At 31.4% G+C, this 18,640-nt stretch overlaps 1 protein-coding gene across 1 annotated transcript in view; it reads left to right on the top strand.

The window, feature by feature from the left end:
• Positions 1-18,640, top strand: part of r (carbamoyl-phosphate synthetase 2, aspartate transcarbamylase, and dihydroorotase rudimentary) — a 186,212-nt gene that overhangs the window by 41,488 nt on the left and 126,084 nt on the right. The window contains exons 5-6 of the mRNA XM_067269235.1: positions 1,998-2,081; positions 10,967-11,108. Of these exons, the coding sequence (XP_067125336.1) occupies positions 1,998-2,081; positions 10,967-11,108 (226 nt within the window). The remainder of the gene's footprint in view (positions 1-1,997; positions 2,082-10,966; positions 11,109-18,640) is intronic.

The following is an 18,640-nucleotide window of genomic DNA, read 5'->3' on the forward strand; positions in this document are numbered from 1 at the left end:
TAATCTGCACACGGATAATCGGGAGTTTACTGTATTTCTCATTACTTGAAGTGACTAGCAAATCACTTTTTTAACTCAACATTCAAACAAGATTCAATTAAAATGAGTTTTTACAGCTGAAAAAATAAATAATATATTGTATGTATATATACCATACAATATATATATATATATTAATTATATATTCTACATATACTTTTGGTATATTCACATTCCTAACACAAATTTGATATTTTTTATATTCGTGGTATTCTTCATTTTATAATAATCTGGTTTAAATACAATATGGTTGCCGGCATGTGCCTCCGAATAGCGGACACCTATAAATAATGGACAAACTTCTCGGTCTCGACAGTGTACAGAGATTATACTGTATACATATTAATTTATTTTAAGGTTAGTAAAAGATAACAGTTCCTATAGAAGTAAACAATATATTTTCATGATTAATGACAGTTTTCTTAAAATACAATAATATTTTTCAAAGAAATAAATCTTATAAATTATAATAAAAACTTTAAATGTGCAAAAATTAGTGATATTTAAATAAACATTTGTGAAAGACGTCATTAAAGTGTAACTTTAAAACTGTTTGAATTCAAAATATCTAAACAAATTCAAAAAGTGGATTTAGTAGTGTAAAATAAGTGTAAAATGTTTGGTTTATATATCAAAAAAATTTGGTTTATATATTTATATATCAAAACTTTTAGTTTATATATATATATATATTAGCATTTTACCATTGACAATTATAAAATCAAAATATTAGTCAGCTCTGAAAAATGTTGAAGATATGCCCGCCATCTTGCAGTATCAAATATTTAGTCGAGATTTAATTTTTCATGTGAAAATAAACAAGCACATCTACCTCGTCGGTATGCAAATTTGACAGCCGGACGGCCGAGCGGTCGAGGTATTAGCCTACCACTCTGGAGGACCCGGGATCGAATCCGGACGGGTCAAAAATCCCCAGGAATTTTTTGAGGTGGTCCGTCCAGATATGTCGGGTCCCTTCCCTCATCACTCGGTTGCCCCAGGTTGTGGGCCTGGCCAAGCCCATAATGGGCCTGCTAAAAAGGAGGCCCTCTTAGTGCCCACAGGGCAGAAAGTGTTAAAAACAAAAGAAGTGTGCAAATTTGCTTTTGTTTTTAATAAATGGGAACAAATTGTTTCATGATTTATCATCATTAAGTGATTTTATTTGTATACCTATTTTATATACTTATATACTGGAATGTAAAATTTTCTCAGGTAAAAGGGGATCACAAATGGAAAAAGTTTAAAAAGCTCTAAACTATATGAATCTGTCATTTGCTACTAAATTTTTATCAACAAATTCTGTATTTGAGATATTAAATGAAGAAAGCAGAAAACTGACAAAATCAGATTAAGCTGTAAGATAGATGTTTCGAAATTCCTCGTTCTCCAAAGTCCATTTAAAACTAAATTTTTAACAATATTTAAAGTATAAATTTACTGTTATATTTAATAAAGAATTGTTTATTTTATAAATTAGCTAAGAAATTTTTAAAAATTAGTCTCTTGTATTCATAATGTCTATAATATAACTTTTAGACATGGTTTTTTATAATGGATATAATAAAAAGTAAAGCTTTTCATATGTATATAATCTGTTTAATATTAAACCTTTCTTAAGTAAGAGGGTGTTGGCCAACACAACAGGCTCAAAAGCAGAAATGGATAGAACAAAATAACATTATTCATATAGGACAAAGACAAAATCCCTTTAGCTCTCTTTGTATACAGATTAGTATCCAGGGGTGATGATACAACATAAGGAATGGAATTGGGGATAAGAGTTGACAATAATAGCAGAGAGGAGTGAATTTGCATGTGCTTGCTCTCCTTTGTCTTCTATTCTTGCAAAGTTTAAACAATAATTGAATTCTTAAAATTATACTCATTTCTTTTAAGTGTAGAATTTATGAATTTTCATAAAAGAAATTTTTAAAATAAATATTTTATATTTTTAGATAGTGTTAGAGAATGTGTCGCCTACGTCGATTCCATTTTCTGATCCCAATAAAAGAAATCTCATTTGTGATGTATCCATAAAGGTATTAAATATATTTACTTTATATTGAATGAAATAACTTTTAATTAATTAATTTTAAAATATTTATATATTGATACCTATAGGAAGTATGCCAAATGTCTGCTTTCTAAGTGCATAATAATTTCAACCTATGCTATTAATGATTTGACTGTAGTCATTGCAAAGTTCTGTTCGGTTTTACGATTTTTTCTTCTAGTTTGTTTCACGTAACGCATTAAACAGTTGTATGTATATTTTGTTTATATTCTAATTCTGTATATATCTTCTAAAGGATGATTTTTCACTCGATTCAAGAGAATTAATGCTGTTGCAGAGGGTGATTGAATTTTATTAGATGCACGCTAATCAGTCATATAATTGTAGTCTTTTTGTGTGTATATTCTGTTTCTCCCGGGCTTTAATTATCATCCTGTATTATTGTTTCCAATCTCAAAATTATTGTTATCATTCTTAAGATCAAATGCTTATTTGATCTAATCTTGAGAAATTGTTTCCATTGAGATCTTGAGAAATTCTATTTTCATTTACAAGATGCACGGTGGAAAAGAAAAGGGAATGAGAAGGTCAAAAGTTAGAAATATTTTCATTTCCTCGAAAAAAATCCTTCAAAGGAAAAATAAAGCATAAAAGCTGATGGAATAAAATGCAAGAAAGAATGTGATGCTGGTCGACAACTTGACCTCATGTTCCCAAAACCATCAACTTTTACATATTTTCTGTCGTCTTCAAAGTTAACTACATCAGAGGAAAACACAGAATGCCTTGAGTGTCAGGAGAGTCACAATGAAGACTTGGTCTGGCATGGAATGTGTTTATCTTGATGGTATGAGATATATTCACATTATGATAGTTTTAGAGCGTTTGTATGCAGTTATTGCTCATATAAACTCTTTTGTAATTAATATTAATGTTTATTTCTTTTTATTCATCTCACATTCATGTCATAAATTTTGAAAAATAATTTGCTTCTACAAATAGAATACCAAAGTAAAGTTCTTTGGTGTATTAAAAAGCTCTAAATATTTATTTTTTCTCTCTTCCTAAAATGTCCTGCTCCAGTCTTGGTCTCTCCATACACAGCAAAATGTCTTTGATGTGAATTCGGCTGTTTATTTTTGCACACATTTAGCCTCCTATATGCTTACTATCATGTGCCGTTTTAAAATCTTAAACTTCATTTTCATATTATCTTTGAATTCTTAATGTATGAATTAAGAATCTTTGAATTCATAAATTCATAATCATTATACTCCTGAGATTCATTAACCAATGTTTCAGAATTTTGTCTCTGTTAAATTAGTTCTAACCACGAAAATTCACTCAATGGACACACCTATCCTTTGTTACTTTATATGTAAGATTCACAAAAGCTATACATTTCTGAGTATGAGAAACCTGTTTTATGTACACTGAGGTGACATGTCTAAACAATTTTTAATTTTCAGAATATCAGCATATTAAATTATTGACTTATTAAACACTAATTTTATAGTGTATTTTGAAGAAACATGGCAAGTTTTCATCAGTTATCTTTATTTAGTTGATACGGTACGTATTTTTTGTACGTGTTTTGGGCCGATTTTGCCCCTCCTCGGCCATCTATAATATAATGCATATTGATTACTTATAACGATAGAAAGAACGTACGTAAGAACTAATGAGTACGTAAGTGATACATAAAACATACTTTTAAGTTACGAGTTGTATAAATTAAAATCTTGTAAAATCCAGTTGTACAATTAATTTATATAAATATCTGTTTAAAATTTCCTGTGAATAGATGGTTTATACGTTACGATCACAGAAGTATTAACGTATAGATGAACTTTTTCCGTCCCCTTCCCTTGACATTCCTCTGGTGTTGCCACGTATGACGGTTGGCCACCTTGTGGCGAAAGCTAATTTTTTGTATTGTAAATTATTTTTTATAAGGAAATTTTTAAATTTTATGTTTATAATATATTAAGCCAGTTTTTGTTTATTTTTAGACTTAGGTTTTTATTTATACTTTCTTTAAACATCCTATTATATGTTGCTTTTTCTTTATGTAGTATTTTTACATTATCTTTGTCTATATTGCATCTGTTTAGAGTACAATGTTCGTAAAATGCCGAGTTTATTCTGTTGTATTTTAGGTCGGCTATATGTTCTTTTAGTCTGATTTTTAACTTTCTCTTTGTTTCTCCTACGTAATGTTTGTTGTTGTTTTCACAGGTACAAGGAATTTTGTATACGACGCTCTGGACTTCAGTCAGTATCTGCCTTTTTTTTTCTCTGAGTTTAGGGTTTGCAGTCTAGTTGACATTTTTTGATATGATGGTGCTAGTTTGTAGTTTATTTTTTCTATTTCAGTATCAATTTGTTCGTATAGACCTCTAGTATAAGGAAACTTGATATATTTTATATTACTTGTTTGTCTGTTTTTATATGGCTTTTTCGAATGATTAAGTTTGGTTTCCCATCTTTTTAGCAGTCTCTGTGGAAAGCCTGCTAAAAGAAATTTCTGTCTTAGGTCAGTTAGGTCTTTGTTTATCGCTTGTTCTGTTTATTATTTTAGTATATTCCATTCCATTTTAAATATATTATACTTGACATATAATGACATTCTAGATTGATATCTTGTTGTTATTTGGTTGGAGGCTGGTTTTTTAAAAGTTCTATATTCCAAATGTTGTTTTGATCTTATTATTGTAATATCGAGATAATTAATTTTTTGTCTTGTCATATCTTCTGTTTCTATTTTAAATTTTATTGCCTTGTGTACACTATTGGTTTGTTTGTTAATTTCATCTATTGTAATTTCTGTTTCGTTATATATTATTAAAATATCGTCGACGTATCTTCTATAGAATTTTATTCCCGGTATGTTACTTATTCTATTGTCTACCGTAATTAGTTCAGCTAGTTTTGGGCCTATAACTGATCCTATACTTATTCCATTTATCTGAATATAATAGTCGTCATTAGTTTCGAAATAATTACTTCTGTATGTGAAATCTATTAGACCTATTATTCCTTTGTTGACTTCTAAGTTGTCGAGTTTGTCTTCTATTAAGTCCCAAGTTATCGACGGATACGTATCTAAGATATCGAGGCTAGCTATTTTAAATTTGTTTCTATGTTAATTTTTTTTTAGTTCGTTTACGAGTTTGTCCGCATTCTTAATTGCAAGGTGTGAATTTTGATATTGTTTAAGTTTTTGTTTTAAGAATTTTTCAAGGTTGTATAGCGTTGAATATTTAAAGTCTATTATCGGTCTCACTTTTTCTCCTGTCTTGTGGGTTTTTAATTTTGTGTTTAGTTTTGGTGTACGGTTATTTTCTTCATTAAGGATGAACCATTTTTCTGTTTTATTGATCTTATTAAGTTTTTCTAGTTTATTAATCCTTTTTTTGAGTTCTAGATATATAACGTCTTTAGGGTCGATAGGTAGTTTTTAAAATTTATTATTAGTTATTATTTCTTGTTTTTTATTTTTGTTCTATTCTTGGCTAACTATTACAATTTGCTTTGATTTGTCAGCTTTAACGATTTGTAATCTGTTCTCTCTTAAGAAGATATTCAGTGCATGGATTTGGTTTATATATTGAAAGTAATTTTGTTCTTTAATTATTGTTTTCCTTCTTTCTTAAGTTAGATATGTTTTAATTTTATTACTCAGTTTCATTTTCATCATAGTTGATTCTATTTCTGGTAAATCATTACACATTTTATCCAGATTCGGTATTATGTTTAAGACGTTCCATTTATTTGGGCCATTCAAATCTAATCCTTTATATAGTATTTCTTTGATATTAGTTGGAATGTTAGTTTCTGCTTTGTTTAATATGAGGTGCTATTTCCAGTTTGTTAGTTTCGTTTTGGTTGGATATTAGAATTTTTTAATTAGTCTTTTATATTTGTTTTCCTCATATTGTTGGTTATGTTCTATCTGTTCTTCGGTATTTTGCAATGATCCCGTCTTGTTTTTTACTTTAAGTTTCTTTAGGGTTTTTTTTTAGTCTTCTGATTTTTATATATTTATATTGTATTGCTGCTCTAAGAATTTTAAAGTTAATATAATTTCTGTCTCTCGTAGGTATAGCTTCTGCAATTGATTTTTGCAGGGATAGTGTCTTAAGATGTGTTCATTCATTAAGGTGTGTCTTAAGGTACTTCAGGTCTATAAAAAGTCTATCTATCTCACCTTGTACTTTCTTTTTGTGTCTGCAATCTTGATGTTGACTTCTTTGCATTTTATTTGTCTTGCCGTTCCTGATTTTTTTTTATTAATTTGTTTTATTTTGTGAAACCGTGTCTTTTTTGTATTCTTGACTTGTTAAACACTAATTCTTTAGTGTATTTTGAAGACACATGGCAAGTTTTCAAAAAGCGAACAGTTTTGAACATTATGGATGCCCCGGACGTACCTAAACTGTTCGCTTTTGCCAAAACACACAAGCAAGGGCAACAGTTTAGACCTATAATGGACAAAGGAAGAGCTTCCATCCTTAAACTTGAAAAATTAGTACATAATATGCTATCCGCTCACCTAAAAGATTACCTATTCAAAGTTTCAAGTCCACAGGAGCTTATACAAAAACTCAAGGAGATAAACACACCCAGTTACGCCATGGTATGAGATACTAAACTCCATCTCATCACCGGAAAATAATAATAACTATCTCTTAACCTGTTACCGGTGTGTAATCCCTCTTCATCAAACTCATAACTCAAAAAATAGGTGTATACAAATGTTTTCGAACTACAAACGTCAGTTCTTCCTCAGGCAATATGAATTTCGTTGGAACTGCCATTCGAATCACTTCAAATTCGTCGAAATCATGCTCGAATTCATGTTTTCTGTTTACCTAATGCGCATGCCTCAGTATTACGTAAACGGGAAACGTGAATTTGAGCATGATTTCGACAAATTTGAAGTGATTCGAATGGCAGTTCCAACGAAATTTGTATTGCCTGAGGAAGAACCGACGTTTGTGGTTCGAAAATGTTTGTATACACCTATTTTTTGAGTTACGAGTTTGATGAAGAGGGATTACACACCGGTAACAGGTTAAGAAGTAGTTATTATGGTATGAGATTTTAGATCCTTATACCCATCAATAAAAATTCAACCATGTTTTTGTGCCCTTAGGGATTTCCTTATTTCAAAAGTAGAAGATACCACACTGCACCAAAACATACTCAAATTGGCACATTTAGCCTGTTACAGTTCCATATTCCAATTCGGAGACACTATACACTCACAAGAAAGAGGTGTACCGATGGGAAGTTCGTCGTCTGGAGATTTATGCAAAATGGTGATCAGGACTTTGGAAAGCAAGACCCTCCCCTCCTTTCTCCCAAATATTCTCTTATACGGAAGATATATCGACGATATCATCATCCTTTGGAAAACGGAACCAGATCTAGAACAGTTTAAGGAAGCAATGAACAACAATCCTTATGGCTTATGGGTGGAACTGGAGCAGCATAGTAAAGAAAAAAATCCATTTCTTGGATATAGACATAGAAATTAAAGAAAACATAGTACAGACATATGTCTATAGAAAGCCTTGTGACCCATTCCTTATAAATAGCGGTGTTCAGAGCATTAGAAAGAGCCTATACGCATTCTTCTACCACCCAAACCCTACACCAAGAATTATCTTACATTACAAACATTGCTAAGGAGCATGGTTACGGCAACATTATAAATAAATTATGTAATCAGCACCTTTGTCTACAAAGTACTATGGAGGATGAGAAGGAAGTTCAGGAAGTTAGTAATGAAGAAAGCATAAAGTCCCAGTAACATACAACTCACAGCTAAAAACAGTATATACACTGGGAAAGAAAAGAGGAATTAAGATTGCATACAGAAGAGGCCCTTCCATATACAGTTTATTAAGGAACGGAAAAGACAACCCTAACCCGAACAGACTTCCGTGAGTATACAGCATTTCATTGAAGGATGACAGATGGGATAGGCAATTAATTTTCATCGGTTCCACCAAGCGTTCATTAGCTACTAGAATAAAAGAGCATAAGTCTGACATCACCATAATAAATGAACGACAGCCTTGTCTACATATGCGACAAACCCAGACGTAACACCAATTTTTAAAGAAGTGCATGTTATCTACACCACCCAGCATCAAGAGCAACTAAGAACTTTGGAAGCAATTGAAATTTTTAAGGCCGATCGCAAATCCACGTGCATTAATTTTAAGGATGAAATGAATCTCTCTACGGCGTGGCAATTTTTATTAGACAATGAATCTTAAATTAATTAATAATATATTCATAATTAAGTGATTAATTTAATTATTATAACTGGCACATATTATATCCCCATTGGTCAAAAAATTATTCGAAACGGCTCGTGGATTCCTTCCGTGTTCGGAATTTCGGAAGCAGGGCACATTCCAAATTTTAAAAACCTTTGAATTAAAGAATCCGGTTCCAATGGAAGAAACAAATTAAGCCTGATGAAGAGCCCAGGAGGGGCATCAAAAACGTTTGCCGTTTTTGGATATTTCACACTGGTTATTGGTTATCGGTTGTGAGTATTGTATTTATACAGCCTGGTGTGGTAAGAAAGTACATTAATTTTTTAATTAGTCCAATAATATGAGGAAAACAAATATAAAATATTTGTTTTCCTCATATTGTTGGTTATGTTCTATCTGTTCTTCGGTATTTTGCGACGATCCCGTCTTGTTTTTTACTTTAAGTTTCTTTAGGGTTCTTTTTAGTCTTCTGATTTTATAGTTGGCTGAGGAGGGGCAAAAACAGCCCTAAATGTGTACAAAAAAGATGTACCGTATCAACTAAATAAAGATAACTGATGAAAACTTGCCACGTGTCTTCAAAATACACTATAAAATAGGTGTTTAACAAGTCAAGAATATGAAAAGGACACGGTTTCACAAAATAAAACATTAAATTATTATAGGACAATTCCAGATTATTGTCCTCTTTTCAGATAATGACAGACAGACTTCTTTTCAATTTGATTATCATTTTTTATCAGTCACAAAAAATATATATAAGCTTAATATAACATGAACATACTTATAATACAGATCAAATCTAAGGCTGTTTCTTAAGCTGCAATCACATCGAGTTTTTTTTTATGAATATAAAAATACAGCATTTTCACAAAGATGAAATCCTTTGCTTCTGTTTTTCTTTTCATCATTTCACACCAGCAACAGTCCATAAAAGTTCATAAGTACAGAGACGTTTGCATTTTATCATGGAGACAGTAGCCCGCAAAAGAAAGGTCACCTCCGAACTTGTGAATTTTTATGGACTGTCGCTGGTGTGAAATGACAGAAAGCGAAACAGAAGCAAAGGACTTTGTGAAAATTTTATATATTTCTTATATTTATGTAAATACCATCGGCCATGTTTTTTACTATTTTTTACTTTAACAGGTTTTTTTTAGTTTTTTGGTTGTTATATATACAGTAGAATCTCGCTTTAATGGATTGCTTGAATAAAAAATAACCCCCCCTAAGATTTTTTCATTTTTGGACTAAGGATCTTGAAATGTCAAGAAATGCAAAAAAAAAAAAAAACAAGGAATTTTCTATATATATGTGTGTTTGTGTATGGAGCACTATTTTGCTCACTCACTTTGAAACTTAATAACTCCTGCAATTTTTGGAAATATCTGAAATTTTGCTGGGAGGTTTGTGTATTAGGGAGATTGGTGTTATTAAATTTTATTGGTTAAAGGTCAAGGGCATGGGGAGATAAAGGAGATCATGTATTAAATCTCAAATGGTTGAACTTAATGAAGATTTTACTTATTAATATTAGCAATCTTTTTATAAAACTTGTCTTTACCCCTTTTTGCCATTTTATAATAATTAATAATAGAGTTTTTTAATAAAATATTGTAACAGATGACACTATATGCAATTGTAAATATTTTATCTGGGAAAGTTCCACAACTTGTTGTTGTATTTTTTACAGATTGCATGCATAAGGCAGTGATTTTTCATGCATAATTATGCTGCACTTATTTGCCATTCCTGAAATTTGAGTTTTGAAAAATCCAGTAATGTGTCTTTTCTGCAAGTACCAAGTTTCATTGTCATATGTTGTTTTGTTTACAAAACAATGTTCATCCTTGACTGAGTTTCCATAGGAAGCCCTTTAAAATTTGCAATAGCATGGACTAATAACAGTAGGGCTGTGTTTCTCAGAAGGACCAGAAAATTTTTTATAAATTTTTCTGAATTTTTCAATCATTAAATATACCTGCAAAAACATTTAAATTATGGTCATATTCCACAGGCTATCTTACAGAGGCAAGTATTCAAGATCATAGCATCTTACAGACCACACATATTGTTATGCGTAACTAATAAACATCCACGATGTTATGCCAACCACTCGTAGCAGTCGTGAGAATTTCCACGACATCATTTAAAGTGAATGCGGTATGATCTGACCCGACATCAGTTTTCCACACTGTGACCTGACATCGTTGAAAATGATATCAGGTCACAGTGTGGAAAATTGTCACATTGCATATGTGATTGCATGACAATAAGGGAGAATTGTTCATGATTGCATGCAAAAGGTAGTTTTTAGTATCTGTGATAAGCAAAAAATATTTTTTGATCAAAATTTTTACATAGATGGGTAGTGCACAGTGTGATGATATGATGGAAACAGAGCTAAGTAATTCAATTTAGTGAAAAATGCCTATCAAAAACAAGGTGTGAAAAATTGCTGCTACCGTACAATGATCGCAGATTTAAATTGTTTTAACAAAATATAAAATTATCAAATTGGAAAACGTTACATAGAATTACTCAATGTAGTAATGTTTTTTTATAAGGAAAGACTAGATCAAACATTTTCATTCTTATTTTGCATTAATTTCAGGAAAAGAAAATATATAATCCAAATGGACATCCACGTATAACAGTAGTTGATATTGGTTTAAAATATAATCAACTTAGATGTTTACTGAAACGAGGAGCAAGAGTGGAAGTTGTACCTTGGAATCATTCATTGAATCCTGATGGTAAGATATTTTTAATAAGATATTATGTAATGATCAATAATTGTAAATCACTCCTGGCCAGATGTCTGAGGCAATTAAAGTGTCAGCCTACTGCTTGGGAAATCAGGATTAAATATTAGATGTTGAAAACCCAGAAATTTTTTGTTTCTTGGATATGGATATGTTGAACTCCATCCCTCACTACCTGACTGCCCCATTGTGAGCCTATCCAAACTCAAGATGGGCCCAAAAAAGGCCCTCTTAGTCTTAGTACTCAGAGGGCAGAAAGAGTCACAAAAAGAAAAAAATATTGTACAAGTAAATTACTATAAATAATTTTCAATAAGAAGTTCAACATCACCTTGACACCGGGGGAGTGAAATCAACACTATATCTGGAACCTGTTACCCGTGTGTTTCGTGAAAAAAGCAGTCTATCATAAACGTTTTTGAACTTTTGAATAGGTCTTCTTCAGGTAAAATCTGATGGAACATTTTAAAATAGAACATAATTATTTAAAAAACAAATCGAATGCCTGTTGACAAAATTCATTGCTATGTGCATGTGCATTTTTGCGTTGATGGTGGTAATTAAAAGCTCGTTGTCCATAAGGGCCTGCCAGGTTATTGATAGATTAAGTTCCTCCTTCCAGTTGATGCAGGTGGTCATGTGGCTAGCTTTGTAAATGGATATGGCTTCCATCCATTTTAGATGCTCTAAGTGGGGTGTGGTGATGACGGCCTCGGCTTTGTCAAACTCTGCTTCGATGTTATGAATAATTTTCATTAAAATATTTATAATTAAGAAACTACTCTCTTAAACATAATTTGTTTGTATTTTTGACACATTTATTGTCAAGCATTTTGGTATGACTGCATTTGAATTTTTGTCTGGATTGAATATCTAGTTTTATGAAATCTGTAAACACCTAATTAATTATACAGAATCTTTTTATACCAGTTGAAAATTTAATATCAGTAGACTAATTTTTTCTATCACAAAGTGGATCTTTGTCAGATGAATTACAATTCCAAAATTTACCAATGTCTGGGGCACATACTCACTATGTAGGGGCAACTGCCAGGATGCTATTCAGCCACAAATCAGAGAACCAACGTTCTGTCGCAGGGGGCAGTTGTGGCACCGAACTATCCAAAATGGTTGTACAGCATCACCACATTCCACTTTGGGACTGTGTCGGGATGCTCGGGTGCTGCGAGGAACAGAATTTGGTGTACATTTGGGAGGCCCTCTTCACCACACTGCTATCTCCTTGTAACTCTCCCACCCTTGAGTTGCCTGGGATCAGTCTATACAAACAGTTAAAAACACCTGCATTAGCTCCGTTTATATACCCCTGCCTTCTCTGCACAGTAAGGTGCATGCGTGATGATGTTACACATATTTTAAATTCTAATACTTTATTTTTAAACTTGTTATGCTCTAAGCAGCTAAGGCCGTTTTTGTTCCAAGTTTTGAAAAATCTGTTCGAAAAGCTATTTTATTCCAGTTCTGCCTGAAGATGACGTTTATAAATATGTTGAAAGTGCTCGCAGAATATTAAAACATTTCATAAAATGTTTTTTAATGCCTTTTTATGTGAATTTTTTTCTTGAATCAACAAAAAGTGTAACTCTGACAAATTTGCAATGTGTGACTTCAACTTTAACCTTATCCTTTTTTAAAAATGCCACACAATGATTCCTTTTATAAGAAAGATACCACTGAGTATTTGAATATTTTTATGTAAAATTTATCTATAAAAAGTCATACTAAAATTGATGGTGAGAATCAAAAATAGATATAACGAATTTACCTTGGAAAATCTTTCCAGTACATAAAGAAACATCTTAATAGCCAAAAGAAATCTACTTTTATTAGTTAACTATGAGAAATTGATTTATATTTAATTATTTTCAAGAAAAAAATTAAATACAATAAAATGCAAAAAATAACAATTTGATGAATGATATAATAAATTGGTTTGTTACTAAGGGCGCGTTTTTTTATGCAGCGCTCGAGAAGCGCTTTACAGCTAATCCTCTGAAACCCGTTTCTAAACGGCCAATGCTGCTCGTGACGTCATTTCGCTACACTTTAGCTGCATAAAAAAATGCAGTTTAATTACGTTAAAAGTATGAAAACTCTATATTAAATTTGTAATGTTTACTAAAAGTGTTGATCAGGATTAATAGCAATCAAATATTGTACTATTTTATAGTAGTTTAACACAAATATGAAAATTTTTAGTAGTGAAAGGGTCGCGGAGGAAGATAACGAAAACCGAGGTATTACTGTGACTTTGGTTTTCGTCATTTTTTGCAAAAAATTTGCCCCGGATTTCGTCGGCGTGCCACATGATCTCGTTGCTAATTTTGCGAAAACAAAGAGCGACCCACGCATTTTTCTGCTCACAAGTCATCGTGGCGGTGTTTCTTGCTGTATGAGCATTACTCCGCGCGTCTAGCCAAACAATTCCATTGCTTCCATTCTTTTTAGTTCCATCGTGGGACCAAAGAAAGTTTCCAGAGCCAATAGCCTTTCAAACAAGGCCAGGAACACGATCGAGTTGAAGGAAATCATTAAAAAATACGTGACCGGCATTAAGATTGCTGAAATCGGTCGCATGTACTGTACGGGAAGTCGGCATCCACGATAAGTTTCGTTGTGGCGAAAAAGGAAGCAAAACGGAGGCTAATGTAGCAAAAGGTGTAAATGTGCTAATGAAACGGAGACCGCAAACAATTGAAGAGGCCGAACAGTTATTATTAATTTCGATCAATCAAAAACAGTTAGATGACGATTCTGTTTCGGAGACCATTGTATTAGTTTTTTATACTCATTTTATATTAATTTTTTAATTTTTTTTAGTATTAAACACTACGAAAACAGAGGTATCACTGTATTACATTTACAGAGTAGAAGAAGGAATAACTCAAATAGGAAACTCAATAAGGAAACTAAAATAAATATTATAAAAGATTAGATATATATACTAGTTTAACAATGACATTTAATATAAAAGTATTGATAGAATAAATATAAAAAAAACAATCGAAACGTAATAAATAAATACATTTTAATAGATATATTTAAAAGTTATTATATTCACAAATTATTAGATGGGCAACTATTTACATGATATTTTTCAACAAAGCAAAATAAACAAAGAATCTGTTGGCATCGTGCACATTTAACAAATCGAAGATTTTCGCAATTACTCTCGACACAATTTAAACTGTCGGTGTTTAAAAAAGAAAAACAAACTTGTTTTACATTTAAGAATTGACACTTTTCATTTACGAGTCCAGAAGCGAACCGTGCATGTTTAATCAAATTATTAAATATTGGCGCAGATAATTGATGATGAAGAATCGAATGTAATTTTATAATGCCATTTCTAGTTGTCCAAAACAATTTCATCGAAGAATCATTACAGAATAATTGTATAGCATTTAAAATTTCTTTAGCTAAAAGTTTTAATTGTCTACGAAATCCGACATCTAAAGGTTGGCATATAGACGTACACTTTGGTGGAATAATTAATATTTCGCATGAATTTTGATTTGTAGATGTTTGAAATACTGTATTATAAATATTAATATTTGTTTGTCCACTCCACGAGTCAATTATTAATAAAGAGTTTTCTGTTATATTTGGAGATAATACGTCTTTTACATAGTTTGTAATAATTGCTGTAGATAATTTGCCAGATGAGCTAGCTGTAACAGTTACGTTTGGGGCATCGAACAGCGACGCTTGAACTCTAGGTCCAAAGGTTCCACGAGCCTCTTGTAAGCAAATAAATACATTACCTACAACTTGTCCGTTAGCATTAACTAAATATTGAACAGTGTAGGAATGCGTAACTTTATTACTTGGAGAATGTGCAAATCCAATAATGTTTTTTTTTCCTTTATATGAAAGTGTTCTTGGTGAAATCATTTCGTATGAAAAACCACACTGATTCGTATTGAATATGAAGTAACGCGAATAAGATGGCAAAATATTTTTTACTGTTGTTTGAAATTGCGCAGCTTTTACTAAAATATCCTTTTCATTCACTATTTCTGTTTTATTTACAAGTTTTGTAATCTTTCGAGATACTAATCTATATTCTTTTTTAAATTTTGCAACCCAAGAATCACTAGCTGTAAATTTAATTGAACTATTCAGTTGAAGAAATTTCTGTAATGCCCATATTTTTAATTGATTTCCTTTAACAATTTTATAGCTGCCTCGAGCTTCGTCAAACATTTGTTTAGTATGTTCTTTAATGATTTTTAACGTTTCAATTCTATGCTTTTGAGATTTAAATTGTTTTTCCCATTTATATAAATCACTAAAACGTTTTAATTCTTTAGCTCCTTTCAGCTGTAATGTGTGTAATTTCCATTTTGGGTGTTTCTTATGCGAATTAAGAATTTCTTCTTTTCGTTTTGTTGAGATTATATTCTTATCGAATTTTTCATCATCTGAATATCCCGATTCACAGTCAGTGTCTGCGTTATCAATTTCTTTCTCTAGAAGCAGACGTGTTATTTTATTATCTGAAATAGGCTTATCTATAATCAAATTATTATTTTCCATCTGACAAAACTCTTCGTCATCTCTACTTACATAACTACTAAAAATATCGCTAAATGCATTAAAAAGCAGTTTGGCTACCTGTTTATCAACGTCTGAAATATTAGGCCTACAAATATTTTCTGTAGGCCAAACATTATCACATAAACGTTTAAATTCTGCTATAATATTTTGAATATTTACATTTAATGCTCCCATTTTCGAAAACTAGAATTCATTCATAAATGTAATAGTGCCGTCTTCCTCCGCGACCGTTTCACTACTAAAAATTTGCATATTTGTGTTAACACTTTTGGTAAACATTACAAATTTGATATAGAGTTTGTATACTTTTAACGTAATTAAACTAAATTTTATTAATTCTTCTCCCATTTTCGAAAATTCCAGAATTTATTCTAAATGTAATATCGCCGTCTTCCTCCGCGACCCTTTCGCTTCTAAAAATTTGCATATTTGTGTTAAACCACTATAAAATAGTACGACATTTGATTGCTAATAACTCTGATTAACACTTTTAGTGAATACTACAAATTTGTCATAGAGTTTGTATAGTTTTAACATAATTATTAACTAAATTTTATTAAAATCTATTAGATGACACTCCGACAGTTCCCTTGTTAGTCAAAAAAATCAATTGATATCCAAACTAAAACATTTGTAATGTAAAAGAATAATGCATCAAGTAAAACTAATAGCACTCAAAATGAAAGTCTAATTTTTTCTTGGTAAAGATATAAGTTTGATGATTCAAAACAATATCATAAGCATTTACTTTCTAGGCACGAACTCGTGACTGACTGTAAGTGTTCAGTGGTTTTACCACTTGGCCACTGATGGGTCTTAAATTAATAAAATCTATATTCTGAAAGTATAGGGCATGTCGCATGAGATACACACAACACTTTGCTATAAAACAGCCTTTACGGGTTAATAATTTTTCAATACTAGGGTAGAACAAACATACACAATATAATAATACCAGCGAAATTGAAATTAAGAAATATATACTAATGTTTTCATCCATTTATAACAGACATCATCAAGCACAAAACACAGAACAAAATGACTACATTAATTTATTTAACTTTTTTTGTAAATGATTACAAAATTTATTTTAAACTAAGTATGTAATTTTTATGGAAAATAATTTAACTGCATTTAGTAAATTATTCAAAAATATTTTAAAACTATGTATGTATATTTTGTTTGAAATATAATTTTAAAACATTTAGATTCATATTTCATAAATAATTTTAAACTACACACATACTTTGTTCCAGAGACGATTTTAATTTGAACTTGTAAATCATTCGTAAAATGCATTCGATTTTAATGTAGCTATTTTGTTCTGTGTTTTGTGCCTGATGATGTCTGTTATAAACAGATGAAAGCATTAGTATTTCTTAATTTCAATTTTGCTGGTATTGATATATTGTGTATGTTTTCTTTACTGGTTAATATCATTTAGATATTTAAATGTATTGAAGTGTCTGTTTCTATGAAATTTCTTGAGATACTAATTAATTAAAAGGTATTTTTCATACTTCACATTTTACCGACTCCAACTCTGCCCAAAAATGTCCGACTCTGATGACTCCAACTCCACAACGTTGCCCCATATGCATGAATAGAAAGTGAGAAATGCTAACTTGCATGTTATGCACAGAAAGGTGCATAATGTTTATTAAAATGTTCTCATTCATTTCTTCTGTGTTTATTTATAACATGTGTATGTATATCTCACTTTTTTATGTCTTTATGCTGCATTTATTACTATGTATTCATTACATGTGTGACTAATAGAGAATTTATGTATACTATTGCTCACACATGTCAGTGTATAAGGACTTTACTATGCGTATTGTACACCATTGACACATACCAATATATCCAAGGTAGCTTCAAAAAGTTCCTGGAATTATGATGGTTGAGTCAATTAAAGGCAATGAAAAAGGAAACTGTAATGCGTGTCTTAGCTAAATATGTCAAGAATAGAGAAATGTGATCAAACAAATCCGTACTTCCTGCAAAGAAGACAATAGTTACCATTCACTGAAGGTTCTATTAGTGAGATGTCGGGAAACAGAGTCTGGTGAAAATGTCTATGGAAGAACAATATGCAAGTATCAAATTTTGTGTTATTGGAGAAAAAACCCTATAAGACCTTGAAAATGCTTCAGGACGCCTATGTTAAATCTGCCACGAAGCATTCTCGAGTTTGACTGGCAAAAATGCTTTCATGAAGGATAAGAGTGTATTGCTGGTGATTTGCGAAATGGTTGTCCGTCAGCGTCTGAGGAGAAAGTGTCAGTTGTACACAAGGTCGTGAGTTCAGACAACAGCAGTCAATTGAGCAGATTGCCAAGACAGCAGGAATTTCAGTTGGAAGTTGTCATTCCATCTTACATGGTCAATTGAACATGCACTGTGTTTGCCAACACATGATGCCACGAATGCTCATAGCAGACTTCATGCAATTTATGCCTCTTTCCCTGGTTGAAAGATGCCATCAAGGGACACCAATTTAAGAATGCGAATGAGGTTGTGCAGAGTGTGACATTTGTGTTGCATAAAATTAGTGGAGCTAATGAATTGGCTTGTAAATCGAATGTTTTCTTAACCCCTTCTAGATTCTTATTCAGGCATCTTTTAATTGTAAACTAGCCAGATCTTCTAAAACAAATACGAATATAAAATTTGAAAATACAGTAGTGTCGTTTATCTGAAGGCTGGTTAACCGAAAGCTTTCCAGTTGGACTGTGTCGTGCCGAATCGAACATTTTTGGTACTAGATTAACTTCTAAAGTATAATTTTTTTGTTTTTATATTTTTCAATATATTTATTTTGTTTGTACAAAATAAAGAAATAATTTTTAACGATACAATAGCCTCGATTATTATTATAAAAATTTTCGTTATGCTTAAAATCGACGAAAATTCAACGCAAAGCAACACGCAACGGAAAA

Source organism: Centruroides vittatus, unplaced genomic scaffold, assembly GCF_030686945.1.
Source record: "Centruroides vittatus isolate TY-2023 unplaced genomic scaffold, ASM3068694v2 contig_349, whole genome shotgun sequence".
Classification (NCBI taxonomy): domain Eukaryota; kingdom Metazoa; phylum Arthropoda; class Arachnida; order Scorpiones; family Buthidae; genus Centruroides; species Centruroides vittatus.